Source organism: Chrysemys picta, chromosome 1 (genome assembly GCF_011386835.1).
Source record: "Chrysemys picta bellii isolate R12L10 chromosome 1, ASM1138683v2, whole genome shotgun sequence".
In the NCBI taxonomy this organism is placed as follows: domain Eukaryota; kingdom Metazoa; phylum Chordata; order Testudines; family Emydidae; genus Chrysemys; species Chrysemys picta.
The window spans coordinates 104,446,645-104,468,706 of NC_088791.1; the positions used below are offsets into that span (position 1 = coordinate 104,446,645).

The 22,062-nt window shown below is 47.3% G+C and overlaps 1 protein-coding gene across 8 annotated transcripts in view; it reads right to left on the reverse strand.

Annotated features, from left to right (window-relative positions):
• DENND2A (DENN domain containing 2A) overlaps window positions 1-22,062 on the reverse strand; it is a 104,365-nt gene that overhangs the window by 43,830 nt on the left and 38,473 nt on the right. For 5 of the 8 annotated variants that reach the window (XM_065565602.1, XM_008171129.4, XM_008171125.4 and 2 more), the window contains exons 2-3: window positions 5,149-5,247; window positions 1,293-2,513 (exon numbers count right to left, since the gene is read on the reverse strand). The exons of 1 other annotated variant lie outside the window; for it this stretch is intronic. In XM_065565602.1, the coding sequence (XP_065421674.1) occupies window positions 1,293-2,513; window positions 5,149-5,234 (1,307 nt within the window). In that variant the 5' untranslated portion in view covers window positions 5,235-5,247. Of the gene's footprint in view, window positions 1-1,292; window positions 2,514-5,148; window positions 5,248-18,763; window positions 19,071-21,607; window positions 21,701-22,062 lie in introns of those variants that run through there. 2 more of the 8 variants (XM_008171126.4, XM_065565593.1) reach the window with 2 other exon arrangements.

The window sequence follows — 22,062 nt, forward strand, 5'->3', positions numbered from 1 at the left end:
TGGGACTAGTCAGCAAATGTCAGGGTTGCAATGGTTTATTTAGTGTATAATGATTCTAACACACATGTAAAACACTATGGGCCACAGTCTGCAACCCCTACGGCACGTTTACACGGCAATCTGGGATCTGACTGCATCACGGGTAGACATACCTGCGCTAGCACAGCTAAAATAGCAATGTAGATGCAGCAGCACAGTCTTCAGTGTGGACTGTCCAAGCACGCCAAGGACCCCGGGTACCTACTCGCACTGCTAGCTCGCACTAAGCCCATGTCGCCCCAGTAACACTGCTATTTTTAGTTCTGCTAGCACAGGTAAAGCTAGCGTGGATATGCCTACCCATGCTGCAATCACACCTCTGACTGCAGACTAGACATACCCGAAGTAGTGTCTTCCTCCACAAGCAGTCCCACTGATTACTACTCAACTTGAGTAAGCATTGTCAGAAATCAGGCCTCCTATGAGTGGTGCAGGAGAGCAATATGCAACATTGAATAATGAGAAGGGACAGCAGTGGAGCATCCTAGCCAGTCGATCACAGAGAGGTTTAAAGTCCTCTCCCAGTCCAAATGAAGTCAGGAATTTTTATTTTTAAGGTAGATCCACTGCAGAGGATAGGCTCAAAAAGAGCAGTACATTTTTAAGGCAGGTTTTCCCCTACCATCAAATATTTGGACTTACAAAAGGGGATGGGGTGGGGAGCAACCTCCAATAAAACATGAGTAAACAAGGAACAGACTTGAGCAGAAAGGGCAGCTCTCCTCTGAAAAGTGACAGTGTAAAAATGGCATGGCAAGGTCCCCCCTGACCATCTCTCAATGGCTTCTGATCAGCTGTGCTCATTCTGCAAGCAAAAAAGATTGTTTGTTTTGTCTTTAAACTGGCAACATCATGAACTCATCCTGGGATCGGCGAGTCAAGCTGGAATCATTCATTCTCACTCATTGTCACTAGTCATAGGATCTCCATCTCAAAGTCATTACACCTGTGGAAACCTATCGGCCTTGAGTGTTTGCACAGGTGTAACAGAGCAGAATATATCCTGCAGGCTCATGATCACTGACATTGCTGAGGCGGAAAGAACACTACTTCACTTTCAGAGCCCAGGGTGAATTTAGGGAGCGGATAGTCAGAAAGACATCCTCCTACTAATGAACAAGGTTGAGACCCAATAAACATAGACCCCAATGATGCCACTTTTGTGGAGGCCCTTTTCAGAAGCAGAACTGTACACCACCATCAAATTAATCAAGAACTTCTGTACCAGCATTAGAATAGTAAAGCCAGAATACCTGTGGTCAGCATTATTCTTATGTTTCCCATTCCATAGTCTTCTGCTGACAGCTGATGGGGGAGGAGAAGAAGGGAGAGGAGGGGGAGGTATAGATGGCAGAGGGGGCAAGTTTCTCTTATTTCTAGCTGCCGGAATCCATCCCTCTTCTCCCTCATGTTTGAAAGTTCGCCTGGGCTTTGGAAGTGGGTTGATGAAGGGTTTCTTCTCCGGTATCCCTGGTTCTGTGTACACATTCTCCACGCTGTGATCCTTGCATTTCACTTGAGATGCTTTCACCTCTTCCAGAGTCCCAAAAATGGGCTCACTGATTTCTGAGTCTAAGCTGAGGAGCCTCTTATTGAGTTCAGAGCCACAAACACCTTCCTGGTCCTCTGGGAAGGTTTGTCCCTCATCTGCCTTCTCCTGCAGACAGTGTGGGGAATAATAAGTACCTGGCAACTGTGGCTGCAATTCTGCTGATCCTTCTTTCAAGGCCTGCTCCAGTTTCTTGACCTGAGTCAGTACTGAAAGGTTCTCTTTCTGGACCTCCCACTTACCACCTTTCACCTCCTTGCATTTTCCAACACTGGAATCAACCTCCTCTTCCTTCTCCTGCATTTCCACTTTCCTCTCTGTTCCCTGCCCCATGCTCTTTGAAGTGCCCACTCTTCTTTCATTCTCTTTGCCTATCCCTTTGCATTCCAACTCCCAGGTTATAAGTCTCTTGGTGTCCACTTTCCTAGGCCCCAAAACTTCCCCACTCATCTTCTCCACCACACATGGCATCTTGTGCTCCTCTTTAACTCCTTGCTCTTCCTCCTTCCGACTGACCAGAGGAGAAGGTGTTTCCTTTTTCCCTTCCCACTCGGAAATCTTGTCCTTGATACTGAAGGGCTTATTCCTCAAACTGACTTTCCCAGCTAACTGTAAATGCTGAGTGCCTCCTATCTGTCTCCTTATGATTTCGCTGCTCTCCTTGACATTAAGATCCACAGATTGGTCACTGATAATCATTTTGGGACTCAGCATGTTCTGCTGAAAGCAGTCTAGCCTTGGATCTAGCACCAAGTTCTCCAGTGATTTCAATGGGCTTTTCACCACAGAAGAAACTTGTTCAGCTTTAGGTCCTAGACTCAGAGTGAAACTGGCACCTTCAGAATAATTTTCACTTGAAGACCCAAACCAAAGTCTTTCTAATTCCTTCACCGTGTTTCTATTATTTTTACTTGCAAGCTTGACCCTGCACAGCAAAGACAAAAGAGAAGAAAAAATCACTTTTGCTGATCATTCTAGGTTTGGCCATCAGTACACCAGCTCTATACGCTCTATTGAAGCAGGTGAGGTTGGCAGGGATGCTCAAAGATGGGGGCTGCTGCAGAGCATTCTCAGGGGAGGATCCTGGACTCTGGAATGCACTCCTTCTCTCTCTTGCTATGACAGAGCCCAGTTTGATGCAAGACCTGTCTATTATCCCAGGCTTTCTCTGAGGGAGTGGAATGGGGTGAGCATGGGTGGGATTATAGGTTTTGAAAATTAAGAATGTTCATACTGAGAACAGGTCCGTTTGTATTGTTGTATGCATTTTAAATAGAATAGTAGGGCTTTTTTACTTAGTGCATTAGACAGGTGCATCAAAATAAAAGTCAAAATGGACTCTAGTTTATTTAAGATTTAGTAGCTAGCACATGATTATCAAACAGATGTGCAGACTTGGGACACCGTAGGTAATCCTCTAAAGTCTACTCGGTAACGCCTTTCTAAATAGACTATTTGGCTTAATCATCGAGACAAGGCATAACAAGATCCAGTGGCTGGCAGCTGAAGTTAGCAAAGTTCAAACTAGAAATAAAAGGAGGGAAATTAACCAATGCAAATGATTTTCATGCCATCATTTGGAGTCTTTAAATCAAGGCTGGATGTTGTTCTAAAACATAGGGGCTAGATGAAGGAGCCATTGGATGAAATTCTATGGCTTGTGTTACACAGGCAGTCAGGCTAGATTATCACAGCAGCCCTTTCTTGCCTTGAGATCGATGAAACAGAAGAAAGAACCTCACCAATAGTGATCCTCTCCCCCAATAATTTCACCTTCCAAGTTTTTCCAGAGTGCCCATTAACACAATAACATTGCACTTTTATGTTTCTTCTTATTATTGTTCATCAGTCACACAGCTGTAACATCCAGGGGACCCACAAAGGGATTAGGCTCCCATTGTACAAACACACACCACACAGAGAGTTCTTGCCCCACAGAGCACGCCATCTAAATGAAGCTTGTCGTGGCAAAGGATAAAAACCACTTAATTACATGAGACCTGGCTGCATCAGACAAACATGTACTTCACCGAGCACCTGTCACCCAAGGATCTCAAAGTGCTTTTATCAACATCCATTAAGCCCCAGCTGGGAAGACATTTACATTTATAACATAATCACTTCAAATCCAAAGCTCTTCAGAGACAATAAGGACTTGTCTATGCTAGAAAGATGGCATCACTATAAGTAAATCAATTTTAAAACTATTTAGTTACAGAGGCACAACCCCCTTAAGTTAAACCAGGGGTGGGCAAATGCTCACGAAGTTGGGGGGTTGGGGTGTGGGAGGGGGTGCGGGCTCTGGGGTGGGGCCAGAAATGAGGAGTTCAGAGTGGGAGAGGGGGCTAAGGGCTGGGGCAAGGGGGGTTGGGAGTGGGGTGGGATGAGGCCTCTGGCTGGGGGTGTGGGGCTCTGGGGTGGGGCTGGGGATGAGGGGTTGGGGGTGCAGGAGGGTGTTCCAGGCTGGGAACAAGGCGTTTGGAGGGCTGGAGGGGGATGAGGGCTGGGGCAAGAGGTTGAGGCACGGGAGGGGGTCAGGGGTGCAGGCTCTGGGCGGCACTTACCTCGAGCAGCTCCCAGAAGCAGTGGCATGTCCCCACTATGGCTCCTACATGGAGGGGCAGCCAGGCGACTCTGCGCACTGCCCTATCCGCAGGTGCCGCCCCCACTGCTCCCATTGACCGCGGTTCCTGGCCAATGGGAGCTGCTGGGGCAGGGCTTGGGGCGGGGGCAGCATGCAGAGCCCCTTGGCTGCCCCGGTGCATAGGAGCCAGAGGGGGGACATGCCACTGCTTCTGGGAGCCGTGCGGAGCAGGGCAAGCCCTGGACCCAGCTCCCCAGCTGGAGCGCTGGAGCGGGGCAAGCCGCGGACCCTGCTCCCCGACGGGAGATCGAGGGCTGGATGCGGCCCCCAGGCTGTAGTTTGCCCACCCCTGTGTTAAACCAACATAAATGCACTTACCGCAGTTTAGTTTAATTCTATCAACTGCTGGATTCATATAAATTGGGTGAAGTGCGTCTACACCAGGGGTTGGCACTGACACAACTAAATCGATTTAGTTACAATGGTGCAAAAACACAGTGTGTAGGTCAGCCCTAGGTTTCCTGCTGGTAGTGCAGTGAGCATGTAAGCAAACCTGGCAGCCATTATGCATCCAGCCATAGCTAACACCCAGCCTTGGACATTGGCATCTGTGGTTGCCAAATAGAAGGGAGATACTACCAGGGTATCATTGTCCCCAAGTCTCATGCTCCTGTAATTTCTGCCTATTTCAGTGGGAGGAGGGACTTTCGTGTAACCTTTTGGATGATGCCTCTAATGGGGTGGACCCCCCCACCCCTAGTCTAGCAGTGCACTGTGGTATCATCACAAGTTATTAGACTAACATCAGGATGTGGGATTTAAACGTACAACCTGATGGCCTAGAGACACCGGCTGAGGCATATTGATGCTAGAGGCACATTTTAGGCTATGAGAGAGAGCACCAATGGAAAGTAATGACTCCCTCTCCACTTCCCTCCCTTGGGAAAAAGAAAAACAAGAATTTAGGACTTTTCACCTCTCAATGGATTTGCAGACACCGTTTTCAGACTTGCTGCTCACGTCGGCTGCCTTGCTAGCTGTCATCGTGTCAGCACCTGGCATGGTGACAGGTCACCTGGGGGAAGTCAAAGCAACACTGAAATGATCAGAGGTATTGTGACAGACTAACAATATCCTGTAGTATCCTGACCAAAGGTTATGGAATGAAGATAAATGTTACTGAATTAAGTAAAACGTGATTGAATCAGGGTTAGTACCTTGGGGATTCCATTGTATTAAAATGCAATTGTGTACGTGTTACGGGGCACTGTATGGACCTTCTCTAGGAAGAGGGGGATGCTAATGGACTTCCTCTGTTATCAGCCTTTTGAAATGTTCTCCCGCTCCCCCCACGCAGAGATGTGCATATGCTAGTTCAAATGGGATTCTCCAGTGACCAACAGTCAAATTTATTGGATAAATAGTCTGGTTTTAAACTGACTTGGAGCCTTCTTCCTCATCCAGCAAACATGGTGCATGGAGGGCCCCAATCCTTACGGTAGGATTGGAAGTATGGGGCCTACTGAGACCCCATAAGACTGGGTACTTATATGGAGCTGAAGCTGTGATGAACTTGTGACCACAAAGGAAACTCCTCAGGTGGCGTGTCGAAGGACTGCTCCTGTCAGAGCCCTTGTTAGGATAATGTCTGGTACGTTTATTGACATGCGGGTAGGTTTGTCTATTGTTTTAAACACATTTTCTCGACAGTGCTTTTACCCTAATAATAACATAGGCTCACATAAGAAGAGCTGTGTGGTCTCTATAACCATGGGCAGTCACACTGTTAACTTTCAAAGTAGCAGCTGTGTTAGTCTGTATCCGCAAAAAGAACAGGAGTACTTGTGGCACCTTAGAGACTAACAAATTTATTTGAGCATAAGCTTTTGTGGGCTACAGCCCACTTCATCGGATGCATGTAGTGGAAAATATAGTAGGAAGATATATATACACACAGAGAACATGAAACAATGGGTGTTACCATACACACTATAAGGAGAGTGATCAGTTAAGGTGAGCTATTATCAACAGGAGAGAAAAAGAACTGTTTGTAGTGGTAATGAAAATGGCCCATTTCCAGCAATTGACAAGGAGATGTGAGGAACTGTAGAGGGGGGAAAGTAAGCATGGGGAAATAGTTTTACTTTGTGTAATGGCCCATCCACTCCCAGTCTTTGTTCAAGCCTAATTTAATTTGCAAATTAATTCCAATTCAGCAGTCTCTCGTTGGAGTCTGTTTTTTAAGTTTTTTTGTTGTAATATTGTGACTTTTAGGTCTGTAATCGAGTGGCCAGGGAGGTTGAAGTGTTCTCCGACTGGTTTTGGAATGTTATAATTCTTGATGTCTGACTTGTGTCCATTTATTCTTTTACATAGAGACTGTCCAGTTTGGCCAATGTACATGGCAGAGGGGTATTGCTGGCACATGATGGCATATATCACATTGGTAGATGTGCAGGTGAACGAGCCTCTGATAGTGTGGCTGATGTGATTAGGTCCTATGATGGTATCCGCTGAATAGATATGTGGACAGAATTGGCAACGGGCTTTGTTGCAAGAATAGGTTCCTGGGTTAGTGTTTTTGTTGTGTGGTGTATGGTTGCTGGTGAGTATTTGCTTCAGGTTTGGGGGCTGTCTGTAAGCAAGGACTGGCCTGTCTCCCAAGATCTGTTAGAGTGAGGGATCATTCTTCAGGATAGGTTGTAGATCCTTGATGATGCGCTGGAGAGGTTTTAGTTGGGGGCTGAAGGTGATGGCTAGTGGCGTTCTGTTACTTTCTTTGTTGTGCCTGTCCTGTAGTAGGTGACTTCTGGGTACTCTTCTGGGTCTGTCAATCTATTTCTTCACTTCAGCAGGTGGGTATTGTAGTTGTAAGAATGCTTGAGAGAGATCTTGTAGGTGTTTGTCTCTGTCTGAGGGGTTGGAGCAAATGCGATTGTATCATAGAGCTTGGCTGTAGACAATGGATCGAGTGGTGTGGTCTGGATGAAAGCTGGAGGCATGTAGGTAAGTATAGCGGTCAGTAGGTTTCCAGTATAGGGTGGTGTTTATGTGGTCATCATTTATTAGTACTGTAGTGTCCAGGAAGTGGATCTCTTGTGTGGACTGGTCCAGGCTGAGGTTGATGGTGGGGTGGAAATTGTTGAAATCATGATGGAATTCCTCAAGGGCTTCTTTTCCATGGGTCCAGATGATGAAGATGTCATCAATGTAGTGCAAGTAGAGTAGGGGCGTTAGGGGACGAGAGCTGAGGAAGCGTTGTTCTAAGTCAGCCATAAAAATGTTGACATACTGTGGGGCCATGTGGGTACCCATAGCAGTGCCGCTGATTTGAAGGTACACATTGTCCCCAAATGTGAAATAGTTATGGGTGAGGACAAAGTTAACTGTCTCCACAGAGAAAGCAAGCAGATGTGCTAGGGCAGCTTGTCTGAGCTGGGAATACTATAGTGATGGCAGGGAACTGTTCAGCCTGCAAATACCCCAGTCAGAAGGGACAGAGATGCAGATCTCCATCCAAAAAGTCAACTGCTGGTGCGCTGGAAGCCTGAGAGTGGGCGCCCTGGCTGGACCCCCTGAGGGGGAACACAGGTGCAGTTGCCCTAAACTGTGACAGGTAACACTGTCTGTTCCAACATGACAAACTTCCCCTGTCCCTCCTCTCTCCAAGCACACACACAAAACCTGCCCCTGGAAATCCAGTAGGATAATAGCAGCAAGTCACTTCATCTCTCTGCCTCCATTTCCCCTTCTGTAAAATGGTGATGAGCATTTTTATCCACCTACCTCCCCAGAGTGCTGTGAGAATTAGGTAGTCTTTGGGGCATGGGCTGTCTATTACTCTGTGTTTGTACAGCGCTGTGCGCAGTGGGCCTTCCGTCTCAACTGGTCCCATAGGCACTGCCATAATAAACATGATTAGTAATATTACTAGTCAATGGCTGTACAGTGATTTGAACAGGCAAGACACAACATAAAAGCTAAACATTTTTGTTATAACACTTGGGTATCTGTCTTCCCTCAGGAGACTGTTAAAAATGGCTTTAAAAATAATCTGTCTGATCCAGAGAATTAACAGCCCCATGGCTTATGAAGCCACTGTATCAACAGCTTTCTTGGACTGGTACCCAGCTGAGAGGTTTATTGATTAAACTACTGTAGATCCCATGGTCACTTTGTGCTCAGGTTCCTGATCACCTGATGTATTCTCACTCTAGTGGGTCATTATAGAGAGTGTTACTGATCTCCCTTGGGAATTTAAGGGGTGAAATGCATCCCTGGCCTAAGGTCTTTAAACTGCAGAAGTTGTTTTGGTCACTGCTCACTATTCTTTGCATGGTGATTTCTATTCTTTGTGGGGCAGGGGTGTCAATCTATCCTCTTGGCTCACCTTTGCAACGAAGGCCTGGTCTACACTATGAGTTTAATTCGAATTTAGCAGAATTAAATCGAATTAACCCTGCACCCGTCCACACAACGAAGCCATTTCTTACGAAATAAAGGGCTCTTAAAATCGATTTCTGTACTCCTCCCCGACGAGCAGAGTAGCGCCGAAATCGATATTGCCATTTCGAATTAGGGTTAGTGCGGCCGCAATTCGACGGTATTGACCTCCGGGAGCTATCCCACAGTGCACCATTGTGACCGCTCTGGACAGCAATCTGAACTCGGATGCACTGGCCAGGTAGACAGGAAAAGCCCCGCGAACATTTGAATTTTATTTCCTGTTTGCTCAGCGTGGAGAGCACAGGTGACCATAGAGAGCTCATCAGCACAGGTAACCATGCAGGCCGATAATCGAAAAAGAGCACCAGCATGGACCGTACGGGAGGTACTGGATCTGATCGCTATATGGGGAGAGGATTCAGTGCTAGCAGAACTTTGTTCGAAAAGACGAAATGCCAAAACTTTTGAAAAAATCTCCAAGGGCATGATGGAGAGAGGCCACAACAGGGACTCAGATCAGTGCCGCGTGAAAGTCAAGGAGCTCAGACAAGCCTATCAAAAAACAAAGGAGGCAAATGGTCGCTCCGGGTCAGAGCCGCGGACATGCCGCTTCTACACCGAGCTGCATGCAATTCTAGGGGGGGCCGCCACCACTACCCCACCTCTGACCGTGGATTCCGAGGCGGGGGTAATCTCATCAGCCACACCTGAGGATTCTGTGGATGGGGAAGAGGAGGAGGAGAAGGAGGAGGACGAGTTTACGGAGAGCACACAGCACTCCCTTCTCCCCAACAGCCAGGATCTTTTTCTCAGCCTGACTGAAGTACCCTCCCAAGCCAGTATCCAAGACCATGACCCCATGGAAGGGACCTCAGGTGAGTTTACCTTTTAAAATATAAAACTCGTTTTACAAGCAAGCGTTTTTTAATGATTACTTTGCCCTGAGGACTTGGGATGCGTTCGCGGCCAGTACAGCTACTGGAAAAGTCTGTTAACGTGTCTGGGGATGGAGCGGAAATCCTCCAGGGACATTTCCATGAAGCTCTCCTGGAGGTACTCCAAAAGCCTTTCCACAAGGTTTCGGGGCAGTGCAGCCTTATTCCGTCCTCCATGGTAGGACACTTGGCCACGCCATGCTAGTAGCAAGTAATCTGGTATCATTGCATGACAAAGCCTGGCAGCGTATGGTCCCAGTGTTTGCTGGCATTCAAGCAACATCCGTTCTTTATCTTGCTGTGTAATCCTCAGGAGAGTGATATCGCTCATGGTAACCTGGTTGAAATACGGGAATTTAATTAAGGGGACAGAGGTGGCCCGTTCCTACTGGGCTGTTTGCCTGTGGCTGAAAAGAAATCCTTCCCTGCAGTTAGCCAAGCGCGGGGTGGGGGGGGGCAGTTTCTGCTGCTGAAGGTTAACAGGAAAACTGCAGCACTCAACGGGCTTTGCTTGGTATGTGGGAAAGGAGGGCGCAGAAGCCGAAGGGACAATGGCTTACCATGGCCACATGCAAGCCGAATTCTGTTGCCCGGACCTGCGTCTGTGATCTCTAGCAGCAAAGCCACAGGCACTCAATATTAAGAGGCAAAATGCGACCTTGCACAGAAATCACATGTGCTATGTAATGTGAATAGTGTTGTACACCACGAAAGAGTATAAGCATTGTTCTGTAAAATGTATCTTTTAAAAAAATTCTCTCCTTTTTTCCCTCCCTCCAGCAGCTGCAAATTTTTCAAGCCTCCCTCCTCCGTCCCGAAGGCTATCTCAGTTAAGGCATCGGAAAAAGAGGACCCGAGACGAGATGTTCACAGGAAATCATGGAATCCACCCGCAGTGAAAGAGCTCATCTGAATGAGTGGAAGGACACAGTTTCAAAGTATAGGAAAGACGCCTGTGAACGTGAGGACAGGAGAGACCAACATGAGGACATGAGGGACCAACGTGAGGACAGAAGGGACCAACGTGAGGAGAGGAGAGACGCTCGAGATGAGAGGTGGTGGCAGGAAGATCAGAGGAGGCAGAATGCAACGCTGGGGCTGCTGCGTGAGCAAACAGACATGCTCCGGCGTCTGGTGGAGCTTCAGGAACGGCAGCAGGATCACAGACTGCCACTGCAGCCCCTGTATAACCACCTTCCCCCCTCACCATGTTCCATAGCCTCCTCACCCAGACGTGTAAGAACGCAGCACCATTGAAAAGTACCCTTTGCGGTTTATGTACTGGGTACCCTGGTGCTCCGGTGCCAAGATAGAGATATGGGTTCCATCTAACGCCCCACCACAGTTAGGGAATCCCACTGCAGCAAAGCCATCCATTATGACCTGCACATTTCCCAGAGTCACTACCTTTCGTAGCAGCAGCTCAGTGATTGCTTTGGCTACGTGCATCACAGCAGCCCCCACAGTAGATTTGCCCACTCCAAATTGATTCCAGACTGACCGGTGGCTGTCTGGCGTTGCAAGCTTCCACAGGGCTATCGCCACTCGCTTCTCAACTGTGAGGGCTGCTCTCATCTTGGTATTCTGGCGCTTCAGGGCAGGGGACAGCAAGTCACAAAGTTCCATGAAAGTGCCCTTACGCATGCGAAAGTTTCGCAGCCACTGGGAATTGTCCCACACCTGCAACACTATGCGGTCCCACCAGTCTTTGCTTGTTTCCCAGGCCCAGAATCGGCGTTCCACGGATAGAACCTGCCCCATTAACAACATGATCTCCAAAGCACCGGGGCCCGCGGTTTGAGAGAATTCTGTATCCATGTCCATGTCCTCATCACTCTTGTCGCTGCGCTGCCGTCGCCGCCTCCTCCTCGCCTCATTTTTCTGGTCCTGGTTCAGCATAAACTGCACGAGAATGCGCGAGGTGTTTACAATGTTCATGACTGCTGTCTTGAGCTGAGCGGGCTCCATGCTTGCCATGGTATGGAGTCTGCAGTGTTCACCCAGGAAAAAAGGCTCGAAATGGTTGTCTGCCGTTGTTTTCATGGAGGGAGGGGTGAGGCTGTACCCAGAACCACCTACGACAATGTTTTTTGCCCCATCAGGCACTGGGATCTCTACCCAGAATTCCAATGGGCGGGGGAGACTGCGGGAATTATGGGATAGCTATGGGATAACTAGCCACAGTGCAACGCTCCGGAAATCGATGCTAGCCCCGGTACATGGACGCACACCGCCGAATTAATGTGCTTAGTGTGGCCGCATACATTCGACTTTATACAATCTGTTTCCAAAATTCGAATTCTGTAAATTCGGATTAATCCCGTAGTGTAGACATACTCACAGTCTGTGCAACAGATGTTCTCCTTTTAGTCTTGTCCTGAAAACCAACTCTGGCTCTTTAAGAGCCAACCACCCCACAAGGCAGTGTCAGTACTTCTCAGGAGGGCATTATCTGTGGCCACTGAAAAGCATTTCAATGACAGGAAGGAGTTCATTGTCTCTTACACAATACTTTGAAACCCTGAAAGCCTCTGGAGTCTATCCACTTGGCTGGTCTATCAGATTCTCCCCTGCCACGGCTGGAGTTTGGCAGCAAGACCAATCGCATCAGTAAAGTTAGTAGTTCCTAGGACTTTTCAAGAAAATGAACATATAAAAGTATTTCTCATTTCCATGGTCTACATACTTTTAAAGAGAGAGAGGGAGAAATAGAAATAATTCAGTCTTGTTCTTTTCTGAGCTCTCACCCTGCCCAGGCAACATTCTGTAAGACAGAGTGAACTCTGGATCATCTCAATGAGTACAGGTTCAGGGTAATTTATTACAAACCATGTCCTCTCTTTCCCCAGGCAATAAGCCCCGCTGCTTCTCTTCCTCATTAGTAGCTGGCACAACACCCAATTCATTTCTAATGACAGAGCAACCTTGCAAAATTGTCAGGAAAATTGACCAGCCCAAGGAGCAAAATCTATTCACCCACTCATTAGCTGTTATGTTTAAGGATAATGAAAAAATGGAAGATCATTCATTCCTCTGTCCACAGAATGACTCATTCAGGCAAGTGGGCAAGTAGATTTCTCCAGAGCTGTAACAGAGATTGTTCTGCACTTAGATTGTAAGCTCGCTGGGGCAGGGACCATCTCTTTGTGCTGTGTTTGTACAGCGCCTAGCACAATGGGGTCCTAGCCTATGACTGGATTTCTTAGGAGCTACCACGATATGAATAATAATAGAGGCTGGGGTATATATAACCACTTCATTTAATCACCATTCTGGAGTTTCTCTTCTGGCAAGCTCCGAAGTCTATCACAATAGGATTGGGGGGGCTCCTCTCCCTTCCCTGGCCCATGCAATCCCCCACCCAATAAACTCTGACTCTGCCAGCAGAGCCCCCTGTGGAAAATCAGGAGAAAGATGCCACCCACCCGCACCAATGGGTGGGGAAAATTGATGGGGCCAGCAGTGAAAGGGGGACAGCCCCAGTAGTAAGGGAGGGAGGCACTTGCCAAGGGACAATAGGTAGCTCCTCCCATGGGAGTCGCTAGCACCCATTGGCCAGATGGGGGGAAGGGGTGCTGATTGGCCAGCATTCCCCAGCTCTCAGAATTTAGCCCAGCAAAGGGGCCATTTGGAGCCTCTTTTGGCTCCATTCCAACAGCCCACCCTGCCCACCAAAACTAGGAAGGGGAACCCAGCCTGACAGATGCTGTGGGTCTAGCCTGTGTAGGGGTCAGGAAGGAATTTTTTCTTCTATGGGTCAATTGGCAGAGGACCAGGGAGTTTTTTCCCTTCCTCGCAGCATCTGCAAGGTGCTTAGTACCTAATTGAGGTACTGGTATGGTGCTGCTTACTTGTTGCAACATGCAGCCGGTTTCCAGTGAGGTTAAGAGAATAAAATGAATGGTTCCCAGAGGTGAAAGACCTGGGATTTTGGCCTTGGGCTCATACGATAGGATAAAACTTGTGGTCTTTGTGGGCCGCGGTCAGACCCTGTGGCCCTTGTGGGCCAAGGTCTCCACCCTCCTGCCCCCTTTGTCTCCCTCAGGGGGAGGAGAGTGCTAGGACTTACAGAGAACTGAGTCCTGGGGGGTAGGCTGAGGAGAACCACCCTGCATTATGGGTTATATGGTAAAGAACTCTGTAACCTGGTGCCAGTTACGGGTTATATGGTAAGGAGCCCTGTAATACCCGCACTGAAACCAATTGAATGCCTGGTATAGGTGATGGGCAGGTAGTGGCCCTCCCCTACGTTCACGTTTAATAAAAGTTGCAGCCTGCCACTTAATTCCATGCATGTTTCTGTCCTTGCTTTGCCACTGTGTCCCTATCTGCTAGCATTCAGATGTGGGCAGATGGGCGGTAGCAGTCAACATGGGTCATACATCTGATCCGAGCACACTGCTAAACTAGCCACTGTGGGAGGTGGGAGGAGAGGCTGAAGAAGAAATGGATCATCATTGGCGGGGGGAGGGAGGAGGGTGCAGACCTGTTCAGTCTCCCACTAAAGCCAGGAGAGACTCCTGTCCGTAGCTGCTTTCTGCACTGCTCCTGCTTAGGAGCTGAGGGACACTAGTCTGTGACCACATGAGCAGGGCTGCTCTAGGCAGGAGGGTTCACTTCTAGCCACAGAGAGACAGCTGCGAGTATAATGCCTCATGTGTATTTGGGACTTGAACCTGTGGCTAGAGCAGCACATCTCTCCCTGGCCACACGGGCCTGTAGCAGTGACTGGAAAATAACAGGGGAGGAGGCAGAAGGTAGCCATAGGCACCCAGGGAGTGGTGCCGGAACGGGGAGGGCAGGGGCCCATGGCCCTCCCACATTTCGCCAGGGCGGATCCTTCCCCTCCTCTTCCCCCGGGCCAGGCCAGCATGGAGCCCAGCCAGGGAGCCCAGCCAATTGTGGGAGATGCATGTGTTGACCCTCCACCCGCCTTCGGTGCAGGGGGGCTGAGGGCAGCCCCCAGCCCATGTCCCCACCCCCAAGCTCCCAGCACAGCCCAAAGCCAGTGGAGGGTCCACGATTCCACGCTGGCTCACCACAGCTGCCCAAGTGGCTCTCCCCGACCCAGCTCCAGCGTGCGGGGGGCTCGGAGTCGCAGCCTGGACATGGTAAGAGCTGTGCGGGCAGCTGTGGGGAGCTGCGGTGCAGCCCACCACTAGGGTTGCCAACTTTCTACTCGCACAAAACCGAACACCCTTGCCCCGCCCATGCCCTGCCCACCTCAGAGGCCCCACCCCCACTCACTCCATCCCGCCTCCCTCTGTCACTTGCTCTCCCCACCCTCACTTACTCGCTCATTTTCAATGGGCTGGCTCAAGGGGTTGGGATGTGGGAGGGGGTGAGGGTTCAGGCTGGGAGTGCAGGCTTTGGGGTGGGCCCAAAATGAGGAGTCCAGGGTGCAAATGGGGACTCTGGGCTGAGGCAGTGTGTTGGGATGCAGGAGGGGGTGAGGGCTCCAGCTGGGGTTGCATGCTCTGGGGTGGGGCCAGGGATGAGGGATTTGGGATGCAGGAGGGGGCTCCAGGCTGGGGCTGAGGGGTTTGGAGAGTGGGAGGGAACTCTAGGCTGGGGCAGGTGGTTGGGGTGCGGGAGGGGGACGAGGGCTCTGGTGGGGGGTGCAGACTCTGGGGTGGGGCTGGGGATGAGGGGTGTAGGAGGGTGCTCCGGGCTGGGGTGGTGGAGCAAAGGCGTTTGGAGTATGGGAGGGGGCTCCAGGCTGAGGCAGAGGGTGGGAGTATGGGCTTTGGGCTGAGGTTGCAGGTTCTGGGGTAGGGCCAGAAATTAGGGGTTCAGGGTGTGGGAGGGGGCTCCGGGCTGGGGCAGGGGGTTGGGGTGTGGGGGGAGGGCTCTGGCTGGGGGTGCAGGCTCTCATGTGGGGCCAGGGATGAGGGATTTGGGGGGTAGGAGGGGCAGGGGCATCTGACACTATTTCATAACAAACCAGGGAAAGGAATGCCACAAGAATCATAGATAGATTATTAGGGTTGGAAGGGACCTCAGAAGATCATCTAGTCTAACCCCCTGCTTAAAGCAGGATCAATCCCCAACTAAATCCCCAAATGGCCCCCTCAAGGATTGAACTCACAACCCTAGGTTTAGCAGGCCAATGCTCAAACCACTGAGTTATCCCTCCCCCCTGAAGGGGGAGGGGAGGAAAGAAGAAGGGGAAGAAGCTCTCAAACCTGTTGACTGGACTGTGGGAAGGATGCAAAGTCTCAGGACAGAAGGCTCTCCACATATCTCCCACATGCACATGGCCTTATGATTCCCAGGGTCATGTGACAGGGACTTCCTGCTGCCAGGCAGAGTGAGACCTGCCTGGACCTCTCTCTTCCAAACAGAGTTCCTGCCTGCTTTGTGTTTGCAACGAGGCGTTTGTTTACTGATCTATCATTGGCATGCAGGAAATGGCCTGGAAATGAGCTGTAATCATCTGTCACCAGCAGTCACTGTTTGGTTTTCTTCTAATTTAAGTTTTCCTTTCTTTTCCTTTCTCCCCAACCTCCCACTCAAAACACAGTAGTAAAATAAAACACGTGCTTCTCTTTACGGATGCTGGATGCTTTAGGGAAACCAGGGCTTAGTATTTCAAAAAGGACTAGTGATTTTGGATGCCCAACTTGAGATATCTTAACAAGGGGGTAATTTTGTAGTGATAATCAGGATGCCCCATTTCAAACAGTTGACAAGAAGGTGTGAGTAACAGTAGGGGGAAATTAGCATGGGGAAATAATTTTTAGCTTGTGTAATGACCCATCCACTCCCAGTCTTTATTCAAGCCTAATTTAATGCTGTCCAGTTTGCAAATTAATTCCAGTTCTGCAGTTTCTGTGTGGTTGCTGGTGAGTATTTGCTTCGGCAACTACACAACAAAAACACTAACCCAGGAACCTACCCTTGCAACAAAGCCCATTGCCAACTCTGTCCACATATCTGTTCAAGGGACACCATCATAGGACCTAATCACATCAGCCATACCATCGGGGGCTTGTTCACCTGCATATCTACCAATGTGATATATGCCATCATGTGCCAGCAGTGCCCCTCTGCCATGTACATTGGCCAAACCAGATAGTCTCTACGCAAAAGAATAAATGGACACAAATCAGACGTCAAGAATTATAACATTCCAAAACCAGTCGGAGAATACTTCAACCTCCCTGGACACTCAATTACAGACCTAAAAGTCACAATTCTTCAACAAAAAAACTTCAAAAACAGACTCCAACGAGAAACTGCAGAACTGGAATTAATTTGCAAACTGGACACCATTAAATTAGGCTTGAATAAAGACTGGGAGTGGATGGGTCATTACATAAACTAAAAACTATTTCCCAATGCTCATTTTTCCCCTACTGTTACTCACACCTTCTTGTCAACTGTTTGAAATGCGCCATCCTGATTATCTCTACAAAAGTTTTTTTCTCCTGATGATAATAGCCCACCTTAATTGATTAGTCTTGTTAGAGTTGGTATGGCAACACCCATTTTTTCATGTTCTCTGTATATATATATATATATATCTTCCTACTGTATTTTCCACTGCATGCATCTGATGAAGTAGGTTTTAGCCCATGAAAGCTTATGCCCAAATAAATTTGTTAGCCTCTAAGGTACCACAAGTACGCCTTGTTCTTTTTGCTGATACAGACTAACACGGCTGCTACTCTGAAATCTGCTATCAGAACAGGTACTCACCTTCTGCAGCTTTCTAAACACATTCCTGAAAACTGTAGGACAATTCTAATTAGGTAAGCCATGGGAGAATCAAACATTAAACAGTTTAGTCATTGTATCTAATGAAGTCACGGAGTAATAATAATAAGCCTTTTAGGGGCTCCCTCTTTGTTACACTGTTTATGGTGCTATAAAAAAAGCACATTCCACATAGGACCTTGTAGTTTTAGAGATGTTCACTGTACAATGAACCTTAGCCATTTGTAACCTGGAATGGAGCGCCAGCCACCAGCATGTTAGAGGATAAGGCAATATCTCAGATTACAAACTTTTGGGGGCAGGGATTCTGTGTTTGTACAGCACCTAGCACAATGGGGTCCTGGTCCATGACTGGGCTCCTACATGCTACAATAATACAAATAACAATAATAATAAATATTATCTCACATCGCCAGAATGACACCAGAGCGCTTCACCTGCCAGTTTGCAGAAACTGTTGCCCAAGGAGGGTAAAGACCTAAAGATTATAGGAGGGACAATCCCCAGTTTCTTTTCTAAGATGCCCACAAAAAGGTTCCCTCCCCCACAGTCATTTACATTTGAAGATATCTAAACCACATCAATTTCTTATTCAGGTCCATAAGACTCAACAACAATACACAGCATTTTTATAGTGCTTTCAAATTTCAAAGTGTTTTACAGTGCAAATATAACATACAGAAGGCAACACCCAGCAAACAATATATAAAGAAGAGGAAGGATGCCAGGAAGACAAAATACTAACAGGAAGATCACGAGTAGGGCTGAGCCGACAGTTGGGAACTTGAATTCAAACCCCTTCCACCCCACCCTATATTCTATTTAAAGGCTATTTCCCTTTAGGGGAAAAAGAAATCGCACACACAAAGCCCTCTGCGTGGCCTGCGTGCAGGTTCTCAACATTCAAAGGAGTCTCCTTGTTATGCATGTGCATGTATAGGTCAGATAATTCATTTCCTCTGGGATCTCAAACAGCAGTTTGACCTAGATTGTGTCAAATCACAGAGAAACAGAGAGGAAGTCTCCAGGGCAGGGATATACGCTCCCAGTGCTCTAAAGGTAGCAGAGCCTGGCATGAAGGAGATGGGAGGAAGAACCAAGTGGCAAATTCCCCATATGGAGCAGGCGAGCTCAGTGGGTAGAAAATGCTGACTCTAGGGGCCCAATGCTGCCCTTCTATGGTGCAAAGCATGGTAAATAATCTTGGTCACAAAGATGTACCAGGGACCAGTTAGGAGACAGAAATGGGTTTTATAAAGGATGGGATGATATGAGGTCCCTGACACTCGATCACAGGATATTTATGGCCTGATCCAAAGTTTATTGAAGTATAGCCTAAGAGTTCCATTGACCACAATGGGCTTTTATCAGGCCCATAGTCAGCAATAGCTGATCCTCAGAACTACATTGAAGGGGCTTCTCCGAGTCACCTTCATTTCCTTCCCTCACCCATTCAGCCTGGCAGTCCTGATACTGTGGTGACCCTCATACCTGCAAGCTGTAGAAACCCACCGTGCTTTTCTAAGCATCGGCTCCGTGCATTTACTTGAGAGCAACGTAAAGCATTCATCTCTTTCCAAGATCTGAATGTGCCAGCTGTATAGTGCTCCAGGCTTCTGCTGACCAAGTCGATTCAAGAAACTCAGAGCAGAACTCCCATTATTACATTTCAGCAGGATCTTAATTGTAGATTTCTAACTCCAAGTCATACACATAAAAAGTGAGTCAATTTATGCAACAGATGTCCCTGAAGTATCACATGGAAGCGCTCCATTTCCAGCTTCACACTCCATTTCACAGCAGGATGCCTCATGATCATACCTAACAAAACAACAGTAATAACACATAGCACTTTTCCTATTCAAAGTGATTTATAAACCTGACAATATCCACGTGTGGTAGGATAAATACCATTATCCATTTTATGGATGGAGAAACAGACAGGTTATGTGACTTAGAGCACATAGAGAATCAGGAATAGAACTCAAGGGTTTCTGACTATGAGGCCTGTGCTCAGACCATTAGGCAAGACACAGACAGTGTCTGTGCGTATTTATTGTGTACACACACACAGACACACAGACACACACACTTTACAAAATTGACTTTAACTGATCAGCGCCTATGAAAATCAGGCCACATCAGTATCTATAAATGAATTTAGGCACCCAACTTTAAACACCTAAATTTGAAAATCTTGTTAACTTTAAGACTGAGTTAAAGTTGAGAGGAAATATCTGGATGAAATCCATACTTTATTGAAGTAAACGGGAGTTTTGCCATTGACTTCATTCGGGCCAGAATTTCATGCCAGTAATTTCAGAATAACAGAAAAAATAAACAAACATCCAAAAACATGGTAGTTATTGAAAAAAATACCAACCATTAGAGACCATTATGGTTACGTTTAAAAGGAACCCAAATATTTGACAGTACAGAAAACAACCTGCCACTAAAAAGGCTTTCTTAATTCTCCCTTAAAATGCAGAATTTCCCCCCGAAGTTATACTGCCTTAACGTGTAGAATGGGCCATATTCAGCTCTGGAACAGTGACTGTTTTAAGGTCTGATACCTTGTGAAGCATCTGGGCTAGAAACTGGAGTATCATTAGAGATCCTGCAAGGTCTTTTTCCACTGGCATAAGGCTACTGTTCACTTCTAGCGCTGTAGCCCATAGGGCTAGCTTGCCTTTATTATATTCACTGCCTTGCCTTTATTATATTCTGCATTTATTATATTCAGCAGTAACCTACAAGCCTGTATCCTGTAAGGCATTGGCTTCAGGAGTTAGCATGAAGCTTGAGGCCTATGAACTTTGGCATAGATAAACAGCTCAACGGTAACCCCTACGTTTTGGGGAACTAGAAACAGAGTGTAACGGGGAATTTTGTCCATAATGACATCGGCCAACCACAAAAACATGAGCTAACACCAGCTTTTGGAAAGTTTTGGAAAGAACATCCAACCACAAGAGTGCCAGCGCAACAAATTGACGTATATGATAATTAGTTGACATTCTTAATATAAAAGAAGGACACCGCAATATTAGTAGAATGAAGAAATACAAATAAGGAAGAGGGGAGAAACCCCTACTGAATATGCATTACAGAAGCCTTTGGATAATATAGAATATCAGGGTTGGTAGGGACCTCAGGAGGTCATCTAGTCCAACCCCCTGCTCAAAGCAGGACCAAGCCCCAGACAGATTTTTGCCCCAGATCCCTAAATAGCCCCCTCAAGGATTGAACTCACAACCCTGGGTTTAGCAGGCCAACATAATTGTGTCAGCATAACATATTATAAAAGTTACATCCCAGCCTGTGGGCAGTGGGAGAGAGAGATGTAGCCCTTGGGAGGTGCCAGAATGATGGCCACTGGCGATGAGGAGGAAGGTGATGATGATGAGGAAGACAATGGGTAACATTTCAGGTTGTTCTACAAGGGATGGTGTGAGTATATGGATGTTCAAATATACATTCTGTAGTATTGCTATCTACCTTACTGAGTTAGAGGGTTTGTGACTTTGCTAAATGGATTAATAAACTACTTGTAAATATAGAAGAGTTCCTATAGTGTGAGTGTTGCAACTGTGCACATCCGGGTTCCCAACTATATCGTCATTTTAATAATACTGGGCCTGATCTTGGGACAAGGACCTGTCAACCCTCAAAGTAATAACTAGGAATTCTTAAGTAATCACTATAATTAATACATAAGCTATAGATTAGGCTACACACAGGTGACTCCCAAAATATCAGAGCTCCAAATCACAACAGTACTATATATGGCAAGGCTACTTTAGGCCTCAGTTCAGCAAAGCCCTTAAGAACATCCTTAGCTTTAGTCGCATACTTAAGACAATTGACTTCATTGGATCTTAAGTGCTTATGTGCATTGCTGAAATGGGGCCTTAGGTAAATTGCTGATTACTAAAATGTATTTCTCTCTTCCTCAAAGGCCTGGAGAGTTGACCTCATGTTACTGAAGGAGCCTGACCTTTCAGCTGGAAATAAGAGATATAAGACCAAAAAATGGTTTCATATTTCCAGAAATGGTTTTCTTTCAGTCTAGTAGGTGGCAGGATTAGGGGCTGATAGCATGGGATGGGACAGAGGTTTTATTGCTGTGGCACTTGTTTTTCAGAAGCATTGAGCACTTGCAGTTCCCACTGACTGCAGTTGGAGTTAGGAATGCTCAGTCACATCTTTGAAAATCAGGACAATGAAGTTTGGGGTGGTCTACATAATTTATGAGGGGTGTGGCCATAAGAGAAAGTCAGGTCATCCTGGGTGAGGTAGAGGGCCTAGTTTTTCAATAAGCGTTGGTAAACTCACTTTGTAAGATGGTGGTCAAGCCATGAACCACATTTGAATCTGTTTTGGACATGGGTTAGGTAACACCATATTATTCCAGGCAACGTGTGAGTCCTAAAAAAAAAAAAAAAGAAGTGCTGGAATGTGCTTCTGGAACCATCACTCATAAGTGATAGCACCACAGTGTTCCGGAGCACTGTGGCATGACTTGAGCCTGATTCCAGTACAGATGGGACCTTGAGTGACCCCTTCTGGCTAGGTCAAGTTTGTTGACGAATGACCCCACAAAGAACTCCCTGGCTAGAAGGACAGATTGTCCTCAATAAAGAAGGGAAATAAAGAAACAAAAAAGTGGAGGATGCCAACTCCTCTCCAAAGTGATAAAAATAAATTATCACCAGGGAGTAAGTGGTGGAAAAGTGAAGACAACCCCAACCTCACCTAACTTCTCCTGCTGCTGTCTTTACCCTGCAGTG